General features: G+C 42.6%; 1 protein-coding gene across 3 annotated transcripts in view; it reads right to left on the bottom strand.

The window, feature by feature from the left end:
- Positions 1-14,866, bottom strand: part of LPIN1 (lipin 1) — an 80,460-nt gene extending 65,594 nt beyond the window's left edge. Inside the window, exons 1-2 of one of the 3 annotated variants that reach the window (XM_056487792.1) lie at positions 14,836-14,866; positions 14,624-14,738 (exon numbers count right to left, since the gene is read on the bottom strand). In XM_056487792.1, the coding sequence (XP_056343767.1) occupies positions 14,624-14,680 (57 nt within the window). In that variant the 5' untranslated portion in view covers positions 14,681-14,738; positions 14,836-14,866. Of the gene's footprint in view, positions 1-14,623 lie in introns of all 3 variants that reach the window. The other 2 variants (XM_056487791.1, XM_056487793.1) reach the window with 2 other exon arrangements.
- Positions 14,867-15,022: the final 156 nt, after the last annotated feature.

The following is a 15,022-nucleotide window of genomic DNA, read 5'->3' on the forward strand; positions in this document are numbered from 1 at the left end:
CTCCAGGGTCCCAAGGCATCGCATGGAGACAGGGGAACAGGTGTAGGGTGGGAAGATCACAGCAGTTTAGCGTCCTCTTGATTGCCCAGCCATCACAGCCTCTGTTTTTCTGGGTGCCAGGGCAGCTCTTGCGGCATGAGCAGTGTTTTCCCTGCCCCTTCCTTGCTGAAAACATGGATACCTGCATTGTCATCATAGAATGGCTCGGGTTGGAAGGGACCTTAACGACCATCTAGTTCTAGCCCTCCACCACCATGGGGAGGGATGCCACACACTACACCAGGTAGCTCAGATTCCCATCCAACCTGGCCTTGTATGCTTCCAAGGATAGAGCATACACAGCTTCTCTGGGAACCTGTGCCAGTGCCTCGCTCCTCACAATGCAGATTTTTTTCCTAAAATATAAAATACATCTCTCCACTTTTAGTTTAAAATTGTTCCTCCTTATCTGATCACTGCCTGCTCATGGAAAAAGTTGTTCTCCCTCTTTTCTTATAGTCCCTTTCAATACTGGAAATCTGAGGTTTCCTCAGAATGTCCTACAGGTTGAACAATCTCAACTCTCAGCCTGTCTTCATAGGAGAGGTGTTCCAGGATTTTTGTGTCCCTCCTCAAGACTTGCTCCATGTCTTTCCTGCACTGAGGACCCCAGATCTGGGTGCAGCACTGCAGACAGGGTCTCACCTGTGCTCCTTTCCTGGAGCCCAGGATACATTTGGCTTTCTGGGCTAAGGGTGCACTTTGCCAGCTCCTTCCCAGCTCTTCATCCACCAGGACCCCCAGGTCCTCCTCTGCAGGGCTGCTCTCAATGAGTTCATCTCCCACTGTACTGTGTCAAGTTCCTAAATGATTTTGAAGTTCAGATGTAAGCTGAATGCTTTGTAATAATCCAGCCTATAAATTAAAAAAAAAAAAAATTAAAAAAGAGAGAATATTCATGGCATTTCTGTCCTGGTGCTTCTGCAAACTGCCGCAGGGTTCAGGCATGGTGGTTTGCTCACCACACTTTCAAGTGAGTTTGAAATAAAGAAAAAATTAAGGACTGAAGGTAGTACACTATGAAGCTGCTCATTTAGCCAGAAACCTCCCTGAGAACACCCCAGGACTGGGTTAACACAGGAGATTGGTCTTTGAAATACACCCTGAAAGAGCCTCATACCAGGTCTGTCTTCCTGCTGAGCTCCTCCCTTTTCTTAACCTCACCCTTGCCACTGCAGAGAGAATTATCAGCTGTTTATCTGACATCTTGCAACACGTGCTGATAAGGGCTGTTTAGTCATCTCCCACAGCCGTTCTGCAGGGTGGAGCGTGCTTGGCTGCCTCCACCATTGGCAGAGCTGGTGGCCCCACCACTGCACAGCACTTGCTTTGTCAGATGTTTTAGTGGCTGCAGTTAACACTGCACCTGGGAATGTTTCTCTTAGGAACCACCCCAGGTTACCAAAAGGTGCTTCATGAGGTGATGTATCCACATCACCTGATGTTCACCCCACCCTCCCTCATGGCATCAGCCTTTGCAGACCCTGAGCAACTTCTCCATCAGCCCTGGACATGGCAGCTGCTACCCACAGCTTTCCCCAGCCATGGGGGAGGACAGTACATGTCCTTCAGCAGAGAAGGTGGAAATGGCTGCTCCTTCTCACAGCTAGGGGCAGAAAGCTGGTGGGTAGTCAAGCTTCACTGCTGCAGTTTTGCCACTGCCCATGGCCTTGTGAGGCTTTGGGTCATCCAGACCCTCATTGTTAAGTACAAGGCAAAGAAGCTCAGAGCTAGATCTGGTCAAATGTAGGATCTGCAACCACAAGGAATCTGTGCATTTTGGGTTTTCATGATACAGAGCAAATAAAACTGATCTGGCCCACTGATGTCCATTCTGAGACACAAGATATGAGCTCAGAGGACTATAAACTGAGGACTCTCCAAAGAGAAAGATGAGGGCACTGTCAATAAGTTCTTGATTTAGTTCAGAGGGATTCTGGTCAAACAGGTACAGCAGCAGAGCAGAACTGGCAGCAGGCTTGTTTAAACACTTGAGAAACTGGGTTTGTGCCACACAACATCCCCAGGTTCCCCAGCACCCAGCAGTACACAGAGCAAAGCTGCTACTGCTGCTGTGCTGCTCCTGCTCTGCAAATAATACTGGGCACAGACTGTGTATTTGTTTGCTAGCAAACTTTGCCATGGGTCATGTGCAGGCACCTTGTACAAATACCTCATAGAAACCTGTGGGGGGCCTTCAGAAAGGGGCATTTGCCTCATCCCATTTGTTTTCTGTGCAAACTCAGGCATGAATTTCAGGAGTGGGGATAGGATTGGGAAGATGACAGCATAAAATGGGTGCTGTACATTGACAAGCTGCACAAGTCCTTTGTCTATTTGCCTATGGCAGCTGCCTCTGTAAAGGCATAAATGTCATGGCAATTGGGAGGTGAGGACCACATCTGGGGCTGCCCTCTAAAACCTAGCTGGGCTTTTTATTCTCTCTATTTACTTTGTTTGCTTCTAGACTTACTCAGAGGTCTCCTTTATGGGTGTCATAGTTATTTTAGGCTGCTAGTGTTGCTTCCCATCCCCCTATATATTGATTTGTGGAAAGCCTCCCATCAGAATACAGTTTATTCAAAGAATATTAAATTTTGCCACAGAGGGAAGTTCCATCAAGGTAGTACTGATATGTAAATACTTGCAGGTAAGTCACTGTCCAGAGTCATCAAGGGTGCCAACAGTAATGGGTACAACAGGTTTTAATGTATGGCTTCAAGACAGGCTTGATAGAGCCATAACAAGCCTCCATTAAAATGTGAGAGAATTAAAATATACATGGGGTTTTTTCCACTTTGTCCATCTAGGGAAAAAAAACCAAAACAGGTGGGCTTGTTATTCTTTGAAACCCTTCTTTCATTCAAATCTTAAAAGCCTCAGATGCACATTCCTAACAGCAGAAAAACTTGTATTATGTGTAGTTTTTATAGGGGATTTTTAAGGGATTTGCTATCCACAGCTTTTTAGGAAGTAACTTTATGTCATTTTGTGGAACACAGGTATGTTTGTAACCTGAAGAGACCTTGTGTCCCAAGATATAACAATCCTGTGTGTGAGGGGTAGGTCAGGAAGTTTGGAAACTTCCATTGTGGCTGGCACAACTGCAGGCTGTCCGTGCTCTGCTGGACAACTCAGCTAACCTCAGTCTGCTTATGGTTTTTTAATATAAAATAGAGAAACATTATCAACCCAGGCTACTGTTATGAAAGCAAATTTCTCAATTTTCATAGTTTCTGACTTCATTGGGTCAGTACACAGGGCTCACATGTAGTAAGGACTGCATGCCTGCAAAAATAAACACATGTTCATAAATAGACTTTGGAAGCAGCTCCTTACTGGCTCTTGTCCAGAAAGGCAGAAAATAAGGAGGAGGGGAGTGTGCCTCTTCATTGCAAGTGATTTGTTTTTCTCCCTAATGCTACACACTGTTCAGGACTATTTCTAGGAAGAAGGCAGTCATAAAATCCAATCAATATATGCTGAAACATTGCTGGCTAGAAGAAAAACAGTATGTGCAGAACAAGAACAAGTATTTGAATAAAGTTCTTGGAAAGAAGCATCTCAGAATGCAGTGGGCCAGGAACATTTTTTCTGTGGTGTACATTTAGTATTTGTTCACACAGAAAGTTTGAAAAGTATTTAGAAATGTTTTTTTAAATGTTAATAATCCCCTGGGCTTTAATTGATACTAAAATGACTGCATTGGCTTTGAAATTCTTTCACAATGTCACACTTTTAGAAGTTTTCTGCCTCTCCTCCTACGTTTTCAGTATTTTGGCTAAACAAGGCTCAGTGGCCTGGCAGCCATTAGTCTTCTTTGTTAAATGTACTATAGTTTTTCTCCAGGCAGGGCAATGCTATGGGTGAAGATTTACAGATCCCTGGCTGTAGAGAGTGAAATTTGTTCTGTGAGAAGTTAACACCTCCTGATACTCCAGACTGGCACAATTAATTTTTGAACTAACTTCACAGATTAAGCAAAAAGAAAAATGGTGGCAAGAAATAATCTGTTCACTGTAGCAGGTTCCTGCTGTCCTTGTTTTCACTTCATTATGCCATGCCCATAATGTAATTTTTCCTATGTGAAGGGATTCCTGCAGAGGATAAGCACATAGGTCCAGCTGTTATTATTTCACTTGAGGAGCCAGCCTCAAGGCAAAGGTAAAGTAATTTTCAGAGCCTTTTTCACCCAGGCCACAGTCTTCATTATGTGGCATCAGTTGAATAGAGAGACATCCTTTCTCTGGGCTGGGTTGTTAGTGCCTGTGTTAGTGAGGTAGCACTGGATTTGGAATCCCCATGATATCCAATCTAAAGACATTTAATGTAAGAATGCTGCTGTACTCAGCCCAGATGTTCCTGTCTGGTGCATCAAGGTGAGAGAATAGTTCCCCTTAACTTCAAGGCCACCTTTTTTAAGTGGGATTAGATCCTGGGGCCGCACCTTTCACTTTAAATATTCATGAAAAGATGGTTATGCCTGGATTCCCTTTCTAATCCACAGAGAGTGTTGCACTGTTAGACCATGATCCATTTAAGCTTCCTTAGCATGGCATGACATACAGTGTTTAAATACAAACCTTTTTCTCTAAATGTACCTCTGACCTGTCTTGGAAAGATCATTTTCATAACTGCCTTCTATTCTTTTCCCATTCAATTTTCCATCCTTTTCCCCCACAGGTTAGATTTGCTTTTGTATCTCATCTAGAGCATACTGCTTCCATAAAGTCAGCTTCTCTTCAGCAAAAATCTCATAGTCAATGGGAAAGTGAAAACAAGTGCAAATACACACTGAAAATCAGTTTAAAAGAACTTCCTTTGTTGCAGCACTAAATTATCCCAGAGTTTATAAAGAAATTATCCTCAAGTTTATAATGAAGAAGAAGATGCACTAAGACTCACATTCTATACTGCTCTTTGTTGGCCTTCAACAGTGCTTTGAAGCTTTAATTGAGACTCACTTTGTCACACACTGTACAGGGACAAAATGAAAAGGTTGTCACAGGATGCCTCTTTTGTGAAATCCTCATTAATTGAAGTGAAGTTTTCCCAAATCTTAGAATTCAAAAGTCTGGGCAGTCACTCACTCTCTGCTACTTGCCACCAACTTTATTAATATAATAAGGAAAAAGTGATCATTGATTAGGCAGCCTAGGATGAGCTGAAGGGTTTGTTTGACATGTATGGCAGGGTCAGGAACATGCTGCACAGCTACACAAGGCCAGCAAGTAGTCAGGAGGCATGTCTGCTCCAGCCTGGCTTCAGGAATGATTGTCTGAAGGTTTACAAAGCAGAAAACAAACTACTGGTGCTGCCAAGCAATTATGACCACTGCTCAATAGCTGTGAACTAAGACAAGCCAGTTTAAGTGAGGAGCTGCCTCTCCCCTGTGCAAATGTTGCACAGATTCCTAGTGAGCAGCATCTTCCCAAACCTTAGAGGAAGCCTAAGTGAGCTCACACTTCCTTCTGTAGGGAGTGCAGATAGAAACAATTCCAAGGACTGAGTTACTCCCAACAGGATTGTTGCCTTTGGGGTGTAGACATAAATCCTTCCATGGATTCAAACAAAACCTCTCCTTTCATTGAAATGAGGTAACAAACCTGCAGCATCCTATTTTGTTCCTTTTTTTTCTCCAGCATGGGTGGAAATCAAATCCACGGGAAAACAGGAGGTGGGAGCCCCAGGGAACCTGTGGGAATTGCTGAAGTGGCTGAGATTGAGCTTTCTGCCCCAGATGCCATGTGAGGAAGGGCTAGATGCTGATGCCTCTGGTGTTTGGCAGCCCTCCTCAGTGGAGGGCAAAGGCTCCTTCCAGCTCCTGCCAAAATCTAAGGAAAAGCATTGTTCTGGAAGCAGCCCAGCTCTTGCCTACAGCTTACTGGGTGCTGTGTGGAAGGGAAACCTTTTCCCCATGTGTCAGCCAGTGTCCCCATGCCCCTGGATCTGTTGACCCTCACCCTCCAACCCTCCTTCACTCTCACCATTAACCCCATCTCTTCCATCTTCCCTTTCTGCCAAGCCTGGATCCACCCCCACAGGCTGTTCTGCTTACTTGTCCTTTCCTGCTTACAGGCTACAAGTGAAGTGTCCAGCCCAAGCAAAAGCCAAATATCTGGATCCTGCAGTAAGCACTGGGTTAATTCTCAGTCCAGAACATTTTCATCCATTGCAGGAACTTCCTTCACCTACCCAGCTGCCCAGAGCTGCCAAGAAAACTGAGGAAACTTGACCATTGGCACTCCTGCTGCAAGTCCTGCCACCCCTCAGGCACAGGCTGCCTGCAGGAAATTAGACACCTGCTTTGGTCTTCTTGCAGTCATGAAGTGTTGGTATAGTATGTCTGCCAAACCACTATTAATAAACCACCTTTTTGTCTGTGATAGATAGAGTTATGCCAAGATAAAATGCCATTCCTTCTACCATCCATCTTCTTTTTGTTTCACAGGTCCTGGCAGAGCTCTCTTTTCTGTACTATTTCCTGAGCTACTGGCATTTGTGCAGCACTTGCCAAGGAAGGAAGAAGATAAAACTAGTGAATTAGTCAAATAACTAAGAGTTAAAGGAAACTACTTGTTCTCAGTTGTAACATAAGGGCCTCACTATCCACAACCTGCTATCCTAATGGAGGGAAGAGAGAAAGTGTATTAATTTTGAGGAAAACATGAACTTTCTGGCATGGGTTATATACACAGATGTTGCTGTGGTCTGTGCCTATCTTCATGGGCTTGTCCTTTACACATCTTATGCAGCTGCTGGAGGGAAGCAGGAGAGGGGTTTGATAAAAAATAGGGTTAACATCTTCTTTCAGTTAAATTCCTTTCACTGAGCATTACTTTTCACATAGAATGGTAAAAAATATTATGTTTGTACTCAGTTTATTAACTGCATTACCCTGCTCACACACAGTACAGCCTGATGGATGTCACAATATATTGCAAAAGGTGTTATTAACATAATCCCCTTTCAACAGATGGAGCAGCTGAGAAAGTTGCAGAGGGTTATTGAAACCCATCCAGCAGTGTGAGGGAAAATAGTTTTGTCATCCTGTCCCAGGCCAGCACTGCACTCACCAGGGCAAGAGCCACAGCTCATTTCCCTGTCTTAGCTGAGAGTCAAGTCTTGCTTGACTTATATTCAAATTTGGCCTCTATTGCACAGACAATATTAAATTTCCAGGAGAAGGGATTTAGCAGCACCAAACTTTTTTTATCAAAGGTCATATCTGTAACTGCTTTAAGTTAGCTCACTTGCAATGATTTGCATTTCCACTGACCTTACAAAAGCACCAGGACTCATTCAGTGAATCCAATTTAGCTTAGGAAATAAGGATGAAGGGCATTTAAATACCCTTTGGGAAAACTCTGCTTCAGGTTTAATCTGGTTTTTTGGGTTTTTAAATATGGATAAAACAGATTAAGGAAACTGTTGTTTTGCAAAAGAGAATTCAATTTTTTTTAAAAAATTATTTAATTATTAAAGAGTATATTTCCATTGAATTTCCAAAGTGTCCATCTGAAGGAATGCTGCCCCTCAGATTCTTTTGATTCATAAAAACCTCTAAGCAAAACTGGCAGAGTGGAAGGCCTCAGAAATTTATAATGACAGAAAATTCTTGAACTCCAGGGATTTCTCAGAGATATTTACTGAGGTGGAAATTCTGTAAATCCTTGGTTTATACCTCTCCCCAATTCTTCTCCACCTTAAAATATCCATGAAATAATGAGTCAATGAGATCCTAAAGTACTTAGAAAAAGATAAGGTAATCCATCATAATTTCCAGATTTTAAAGGAAAATTAATGATTTTATTAGCAAAGCTATACTGAAATCCTAGTTGCTTGTGTAAGTAAAAATTACCCTTGAGATGTTTGATGATATATTGTTTGCTTTTAAAAGGTCACCTCCATCCTGTGGGAGATTGCAATATGGATGGTGTTAGAATCAAAGCTGTACAACCTGCAGAGGGTGAGCAGAGAGAATAGCCCAGCACAGTGCAGGAAAAAACACCCCTAAGATAAAAAAAATTAAAAGTGGATAAATTAAAAGCTTTCAAACTGGTTAGCAGATAAAATATCTCAATATAAGGATACATCCATATTAACTGACCTTTTTTTAAAGGGTACATCCAGTTTAATTGGTTTTACTCGCTACAAGCTGTTAAATATCATATGACCTCATTTCTAAGAAGGGGAAGATAAATATCAAGTGTCAGCCAAAAATAATATGTGGGACCACTGGAGGGCACTTTTGATTTAAAAATCCCTCACTTTAAAAGCAGCAATACAACTTCTGCAAAAACAGGAGGGAACAGAACTGGGGCTTGCCACTTGTTCATGAAAATTCATTGGAAAATATTTATTTTATTTTAAGATACTTTGTAGCCCAGGAGGGTTTGAGGATATTGTGGCAAATAATCTTTATGAAACAGCTATTCTCACTAATTTTTTTTTTTTATTACAGATTTTTGCAATGTGACTGGAACACATAATATTAATGAATCAATTAATTGAAACAACAACTATAGATTGAGTTAGAATGAAAAAGACTGTATTTTTTGTCTGTGTTGCTATGCAGACACATTGCTAGCTCTGCATTTAAAAGAAGAATATGCTAAAACTATTCACCTGATCCATGGATCAAATATCTGCCAGATATCTTGGTTCAAAGGCTCCAAGTTCCAGAAGGAAAGGCTCCAAGTTTACTGAAGAAGTGAAGAAGGAGCAAAGAAAGAGCAATTCTCTATGTACTGGATTCATTTCTAGACTAATCCTGCAAACTTATTCCTCTCAGTAGTCTTCATTAGAGGATTGATACAGTTCACTTCAGAGGGAGAGTGGGCCTAAATAATAAATAAATAAATAAATAAATAAATAAATAAATAAATAAATAAATAAGCTTTATTAAACTAGCTGCCAGTGTTCAGTCTGTCCTTTTGCAGTTTTTTTTTCCTTGTTGACTTAGTCCTTCATTAAAGTGGGCTGCTTCCTGACCTTCCTGCTTGGGACCAGCCATGCTATTCCTTGTTCCCCATCTCTGTTGGGCAAAGTGCAGTTTGTTCATCCATTATTGCAGAGCAGTTCTCTGCAAAGCTACTAAACAACATTACTACAAGATCAGACCAAGGCTTTTCTGAAATTCAGAAGACAGAAGGGGAAAAAAGGAAAAGAAGGCAAGAAAAAAAATGAAAAACACATAAATGCCTCCAACAGGTATTTTCTTCTTGGCTTTTCTGAATGGAGGATGAAGAATTTATTGTGAGCAGGCATGTCTCCATTGCCTGTAATATATAATCTTCTGTGTTTGAGTGAATGATTGCCTTTTCATACTGTGGTCTGTGGCTTTGATGATGAACTTCCTGGGAGACTGTAAAGATAAAAATCACAGCTTGGTACTTGTTGAAGGTGTAAAGAACTGCAACTTCTAAATAGTTCTACTGAGGGATAAACAGCCTTTTGCCTCCTGCCCCTGAGCACCATGGCAGCATCATGGGAAGCTGAACCTGAACTAAACTCACACTGAAGCCCACAGAATTCATCCCTACAGGACTAAACACAGAGAAACTCTGCAAAGCTGAGTGAAGTCTCTCCTTTTCTGTCAGCTTTGTAGAAAAACCATCCCAGTACAGCACCAGCAGGCAGCAGCACAGATGTAAAGAATTCAGGGATGATGCTGAAGTTACAGCAGAAACTACCAGCTCTATTTGGAGCAATACAGATCGTAGATTAAAGGGGAAACAGATTCAGGGACTTCTTTTTCTCTCTGCTTTAGTATATATGATATTGTACTGGTAAATTCTCATAAAATTAGTGGCTGATTTTCCCATAAGTGTGGCAGCTACTACCAAAAGAGAAAAAATTGCTTGTGTGGATGGTCTTGGGGTGACTTCCATTCCTCACTTCAGGAACTGCAATGCCAGGTGGCATTTACCTCAGTTCTAATACACAGTGCATCTGAACTGGGGGCATGGGGCAGTGTGAGGCAGTGTGCCCTGACAGGATAGCCATGCTTTGAGTAAAACACATCCTTCTCTTCTCATTGCTCCCTTGCTCCACAGGCAAGCACAGCTTTGCTTTCTGTGTCACTCCCATGCCTGTTTCTAGCCTTCAGCATTTGCAGCTCATTTGCAATTTCTAAATGATTTCTAACTCTGTAAAAGCAATGAGATCCCCAAGCTCACTTGGTCTCATTTCCTTAACATATTCCCCACCTCAAATATGTAATTTCAAGCAAAGTGGAAGACAGTTCTGTATTTTCTGAACCATTTTGCCATGCAGGCTTTTCAATGATCTCCCCAGCTTGTGTGCATTAAAAACAGAGGGGCACACTCTGAGGTGGCAGCACGATGGTCCCTTCTTGTGCACGCCCTGTTATGGCACCCATGGCCTCATGGCTCCCTGGTGATGAAATGCTCAGTGGGAAATGCTCAGATGATGACAGCCCCACCCCTGTCTGCTCATTGTTTTAGAGCTCTTTGGGAAGATGCAGTGAAGTGTCAGACTTAAGCTAAAAGCTTTTCAGGAAGCTTTTTCTTACCTCCCAGAGGCAGGGGACTTTAAACTGAAAAGAGTTTTAACCTTTGCCATGACTGGTAACAGCTTGATAAATTTTTAAATGCAGATATTTAAAAGCCAGTAGCAGGAAACAAATATGTATCACTGCTTTCAAAAAATCTCAGGTTTTTAGACAGCTCTGGTTCTTTGAGGTGTGTTTGTGCTTTCTGTTCTATTTGGATTGGGTTTTTCTTATCTGCTCCACTTTTCAGAGTGTTTTCCACTTGCAGCCTAGACCTCAGTAGGCTTTGCCTAGCTGCTCAGTTGGAGCTGCTGCAGCTCAGCCTTGGGCTGACCAGTCCCTGGACTGTGCCCTTGGCCAGGTGCAAACTCACTCCAGGTATGAGCTGAGAGTTGTCATTGACCACTTCAAAAAGAGTAGGAAAGTCAGAAACAGAGGGGTTGACACTCTGCTTGCATTTATGGCAGCATATGATCCAAAAGTGTTACTAAAGCATTACTCATCATGCAAATTGGGGTTATGGTGCCGAGGCAGTGGAGGTGGCAGGAGCTGGGCTGAAGCAGCTGACAGCCCCCATGGCCCTCAGCCTTTCAGCCCCGTGCTCCAAGCTGAACTTTCAGGTCTATATTAAGACAGGGCAGGCTCTCTGAGACATGATCTCCAGATACAGAGTGATCACTGACCTCCTGCAACCTGCCCTAAATAAAATGCAAAAGGACTTGGCCTGCAGTCATCTCCCAAAGAGTGAACCACAGGGAAGGGTCTGGGCTCAGCTTACTGTTTGTTTTTCAGTGGGAAGGCAGCACACGTGCTTGATGCTGGAGATCTGCAGTGAATACCACTGAGACTTATTTACCCTTGCAAAAATACATCCTCCACTCTCTGAAGGGTCAGCCCTCCAAAATGGGAGCAAGGAGCTGAGTGGGCAGCACTGGCTGCTGCTGCCAGCCTGCCTGGCATGGCAGGGGAACCTGTGTGGGGGAAGGATGCTCCTGCCCCTCACAAGTGTGGAGTCTGCTCAGGAGACAGCTGCAAAAAGCCACCAAAATCAAAGGAGGAGAGCTGAGCCCGTGGGCCTGTGCTTAGGGCAATATTTGATCCCAGAGTGGCACAGATCAGCTGCAGGTCAGGGAGAGGGGAGGAACCAGGCCCCACAGAGCTCCTTCCAAAGGTGGGTGGGATGGAGCAGTCCCAGAGGCCAGAGCAGTGCCCTGTCCTGGCAGCCCTGCTGTCAAAGCAGCTGTGGCTGTCCTTGCTGCAGGGCAGGACCACAGCCCCTGGGCAATGGGCTCTGCCTCTGCTTTTTGGGGCTGGTGGGGAGCAGCCTCTGGCCCTCCCTGCTGTTTCTGACTCACCCAGGACAGCTGTTCAGTGAGACAAACATACAGTTCTGTTCTCAGATCTCCACAGAAATTGGTGCCACTTAAATTGCTACTCTCACAGGAATCTGGTAAATCCAGGAGTGCCTGCAGCCCCAGAGAAACGACAGTGCTTTGTCATGAGCTGTGCTTTGGTCTGGGACTGGGAAGAGAATGCTGGAAGTTTGTCCTGAGGAGGCAGCCAGTCCCTGTGGCACGGCAGCACCAGCTGCAGCAGCAGAACACACAGCTGCAGGGAGGTGCTGCACTTCTGGGAGGCTTCTCCCAAAGCATCTCAAACACAACACGAGATTCAGGTTAAATGAACCTAAAAATTATATGTGTAGGAGGGAAATGTGGGTTACCATTTTTGACTGTTTAATTTGAGTACCCAGTGCAAGTGGCTCAGGGAGTATTTTTACAAATGCTCCTTGTGGTACAGGTGAAAGTTGTAGAAATTCTTCTGAACATGAAGGTCTTGAGCAGAGATCTTAGAGCACAGCTACCTAATAATTTGAAACACTAGCAAATAAAACCTAAATTTTGCCTAGGGCAGTATTGGAAATTTGTATTTGATGCAGGAATTTACATAGTTCTCCTTGATATCTGCTATGTTTTGTCAGGCCCAGTGTTGACCACCATCTTCACATGTTATATCAGCTTCTCTCAGTGATGTTTAATTTATTTGTTATTTTTTCTTTATTCCTCCTCTGGAAAGGACATCAGTGTACAATCTTATTCATAACCCTAGGAAATGTCTATATGACATCATATTTGTTTGGTCCTCTTACAACATCAATATAAATCAGAGGAAGTTTGAAGTCTAAATGCTTACAAAAACAAATTTTTGCTTCTGGAAGCATATAAGTTTTTAATCATGTGCTGCATTTCAAAGCCTGGAGCTCATATGTTTTTATTTGCATACCTAGGGAATCGTTTTATTGAGGAGCTCTCTGTGATGAGCTTTTAATATTCTCAAATATATGTATTCTGTCATCCTCTCCAAAGACCAAAATTTTCTCTGTACTCTACAACACAGTGATGGGCAGAACCACTTCAGTAAATCTATAGAGGTAAGTGGTTCTTCTTTTGATGTCCTCAACAGAAGCCCAGAGTCAGCAGCTCCTAAAGGCCAATAGCAACAGTTTCAAATGATATTTAGCACATCTATTTCTATGAGAAATCTGATTTTCTTTATATGCTGAATAACACTGTTTATTTTACTTACTATGAAACACATTCACTGCAAAACAGATTGTTCAAAGGAGCAGAGGGATCCATGACTTTCCTTGGCAATTTAAGAGATTTATATGTGAAGGAAATTTCTAGAAGGAAACTAAAGCTAAAGTGCACATCATACAAATGCAATAGTTAAAATGTTGTGTAGAATATCTTAATTTTTAATAAAGGTGAAAGCCAGGCATTCAATGACATTTGAAGTTTAAAGAAAAAAATAAAATCCCTGACTTCTTTATTCCTTTTCAGTTTGGTTTATATTGAACACAGTCTTGATGTTGCTTAGTGCTCCAGCCATCAGTCCCATCTCTCCCCACCCAGCCTCCATTCTGCTCAGCCTGTAGGGAATTTTCAGTGGAAATATAAAGTTGCCACCTATGTTAAATTTAGAAATCAACACCTATAAACTATCTTCCTATCTGTCAAAAACAGACATCTACCAACACACAAATACCAGGAAGACTGTGTCCTGATAGTGAGAACAACTGGTGCTCATTTTCACCCTCCCTGCATGCTCCTCCAAATATGAGACTATTTTAAATCCATGTTCCTATCATTAGCTAAACCAATTTATTCTGTGCATACCTTCAAAAAGCAAGTCTCAGGTAATCCCTTGGGTACCTGCAGGACGTATCAGTTCTTGATATACCACACACTTTCATGCCTGACCACATTTAGAAACCATTTCCAATATTATCATTCCCTGAAAAATCCTAGATGTGTGTGTCTATATGAAACCATAAATGTTAATTTCAAAGCATGTAATTGTTTTTTAACCACTTCAATATTTCTTTAAAAGTAATTGAAAGCCTTAGTTACAACCCATCCTGCCTTTTCCTGAAACTTAGCAAATTGCCAGGTGATTCAGTAGAGCTGTTCCTATTTCTACCCAAACTCCCTTCAGTGGGAATTCATCCTCTATCTTTCTGCCAGAGCCCTGTACTGACCCACATCGTTTCCAGCAGCATTAGGCATCAGCCCAGACCTTAAAACACAGAATCACAGCCACTCTTAGGGGGACATCAGTGCAGATTGTATTTCATTAAGGCAGCTTCAGTCTTACTGAGGAAAAATGCATTTCACTGGCTCTTTTTTTAATTCAGACCTCCAGAGCAAACATTAACACTGTTCTTTACATCCTGTTCCCTCCATTATACCTAAAAGCTACCTTTCAACAGTATAGCTTTGCACAGCCAGACAGCAAAGCAGTCAGTACAGAATCAGTCAGGTTTCCTTGTAGAACCTGACATACACAGGAGAAGCAAAAGAAGATTTTCACCATTCAGTTCTTATTTTAAAAGTCCACAGGCTGAACTAGAAGAGACAACCAAACCATCCATGAAACACAGATTTCAACAGGAGGCTAAAAATGCAGCTGGATACTCAGTACTATCGAGGGTCACACAGCACAGCTGGTTACTTTTTTCTGAAGCTTTAAGTGTTATTTATGCCACCTTAGGGCACAGTCTCTTACCCAAGACCAAGGGGAGCCAATGGGGGTCTCTGGATGATCTTCCTCCTCAGACGACATCCTGAGCTGGTAGTTCTTCCCTGTTCTTCACATACACCACTAAAGCCACTGTTGGTTTCTGCCATAGACAAAAGAGCTGCTTTCAGGTTTTAGCTGTAGACAACAAAGCTGCAGAGAATATAATTTCGCAGTGATCATGCTCTTGCTAATTTTACCTGCCGAAGTTCTTGGAAGCACAGTCAGAGCAAGAAACCTGAGCTCAGTAAACCAGAGCACACTTTCCTTGCAACTGACTCCTCAAGTGCTCTAGTTCAGTCAAAAGGTTCAGTGAAAACTTAGAGCCTGAAAAACACAAATTCACTTCCAGATGGTATCCTAACTTTCATATAAGATTTTATGGTC

Source organism: Oenanthe melanoleuca, chromosome 3 (genome assembly GCF_029582105.1).
Source record: "Oenanthe melanoleuca isolate GR-GAL-2019-014 chromosome 3, OMel1.0, whole genome shotgun sequence".
Lineage (NCBI taxonomy): Eukaryota > Metazoa > Chordata > Aves > Passeriformes > Muscicapidae > Oenanthe > Oenanthe melanoleuca.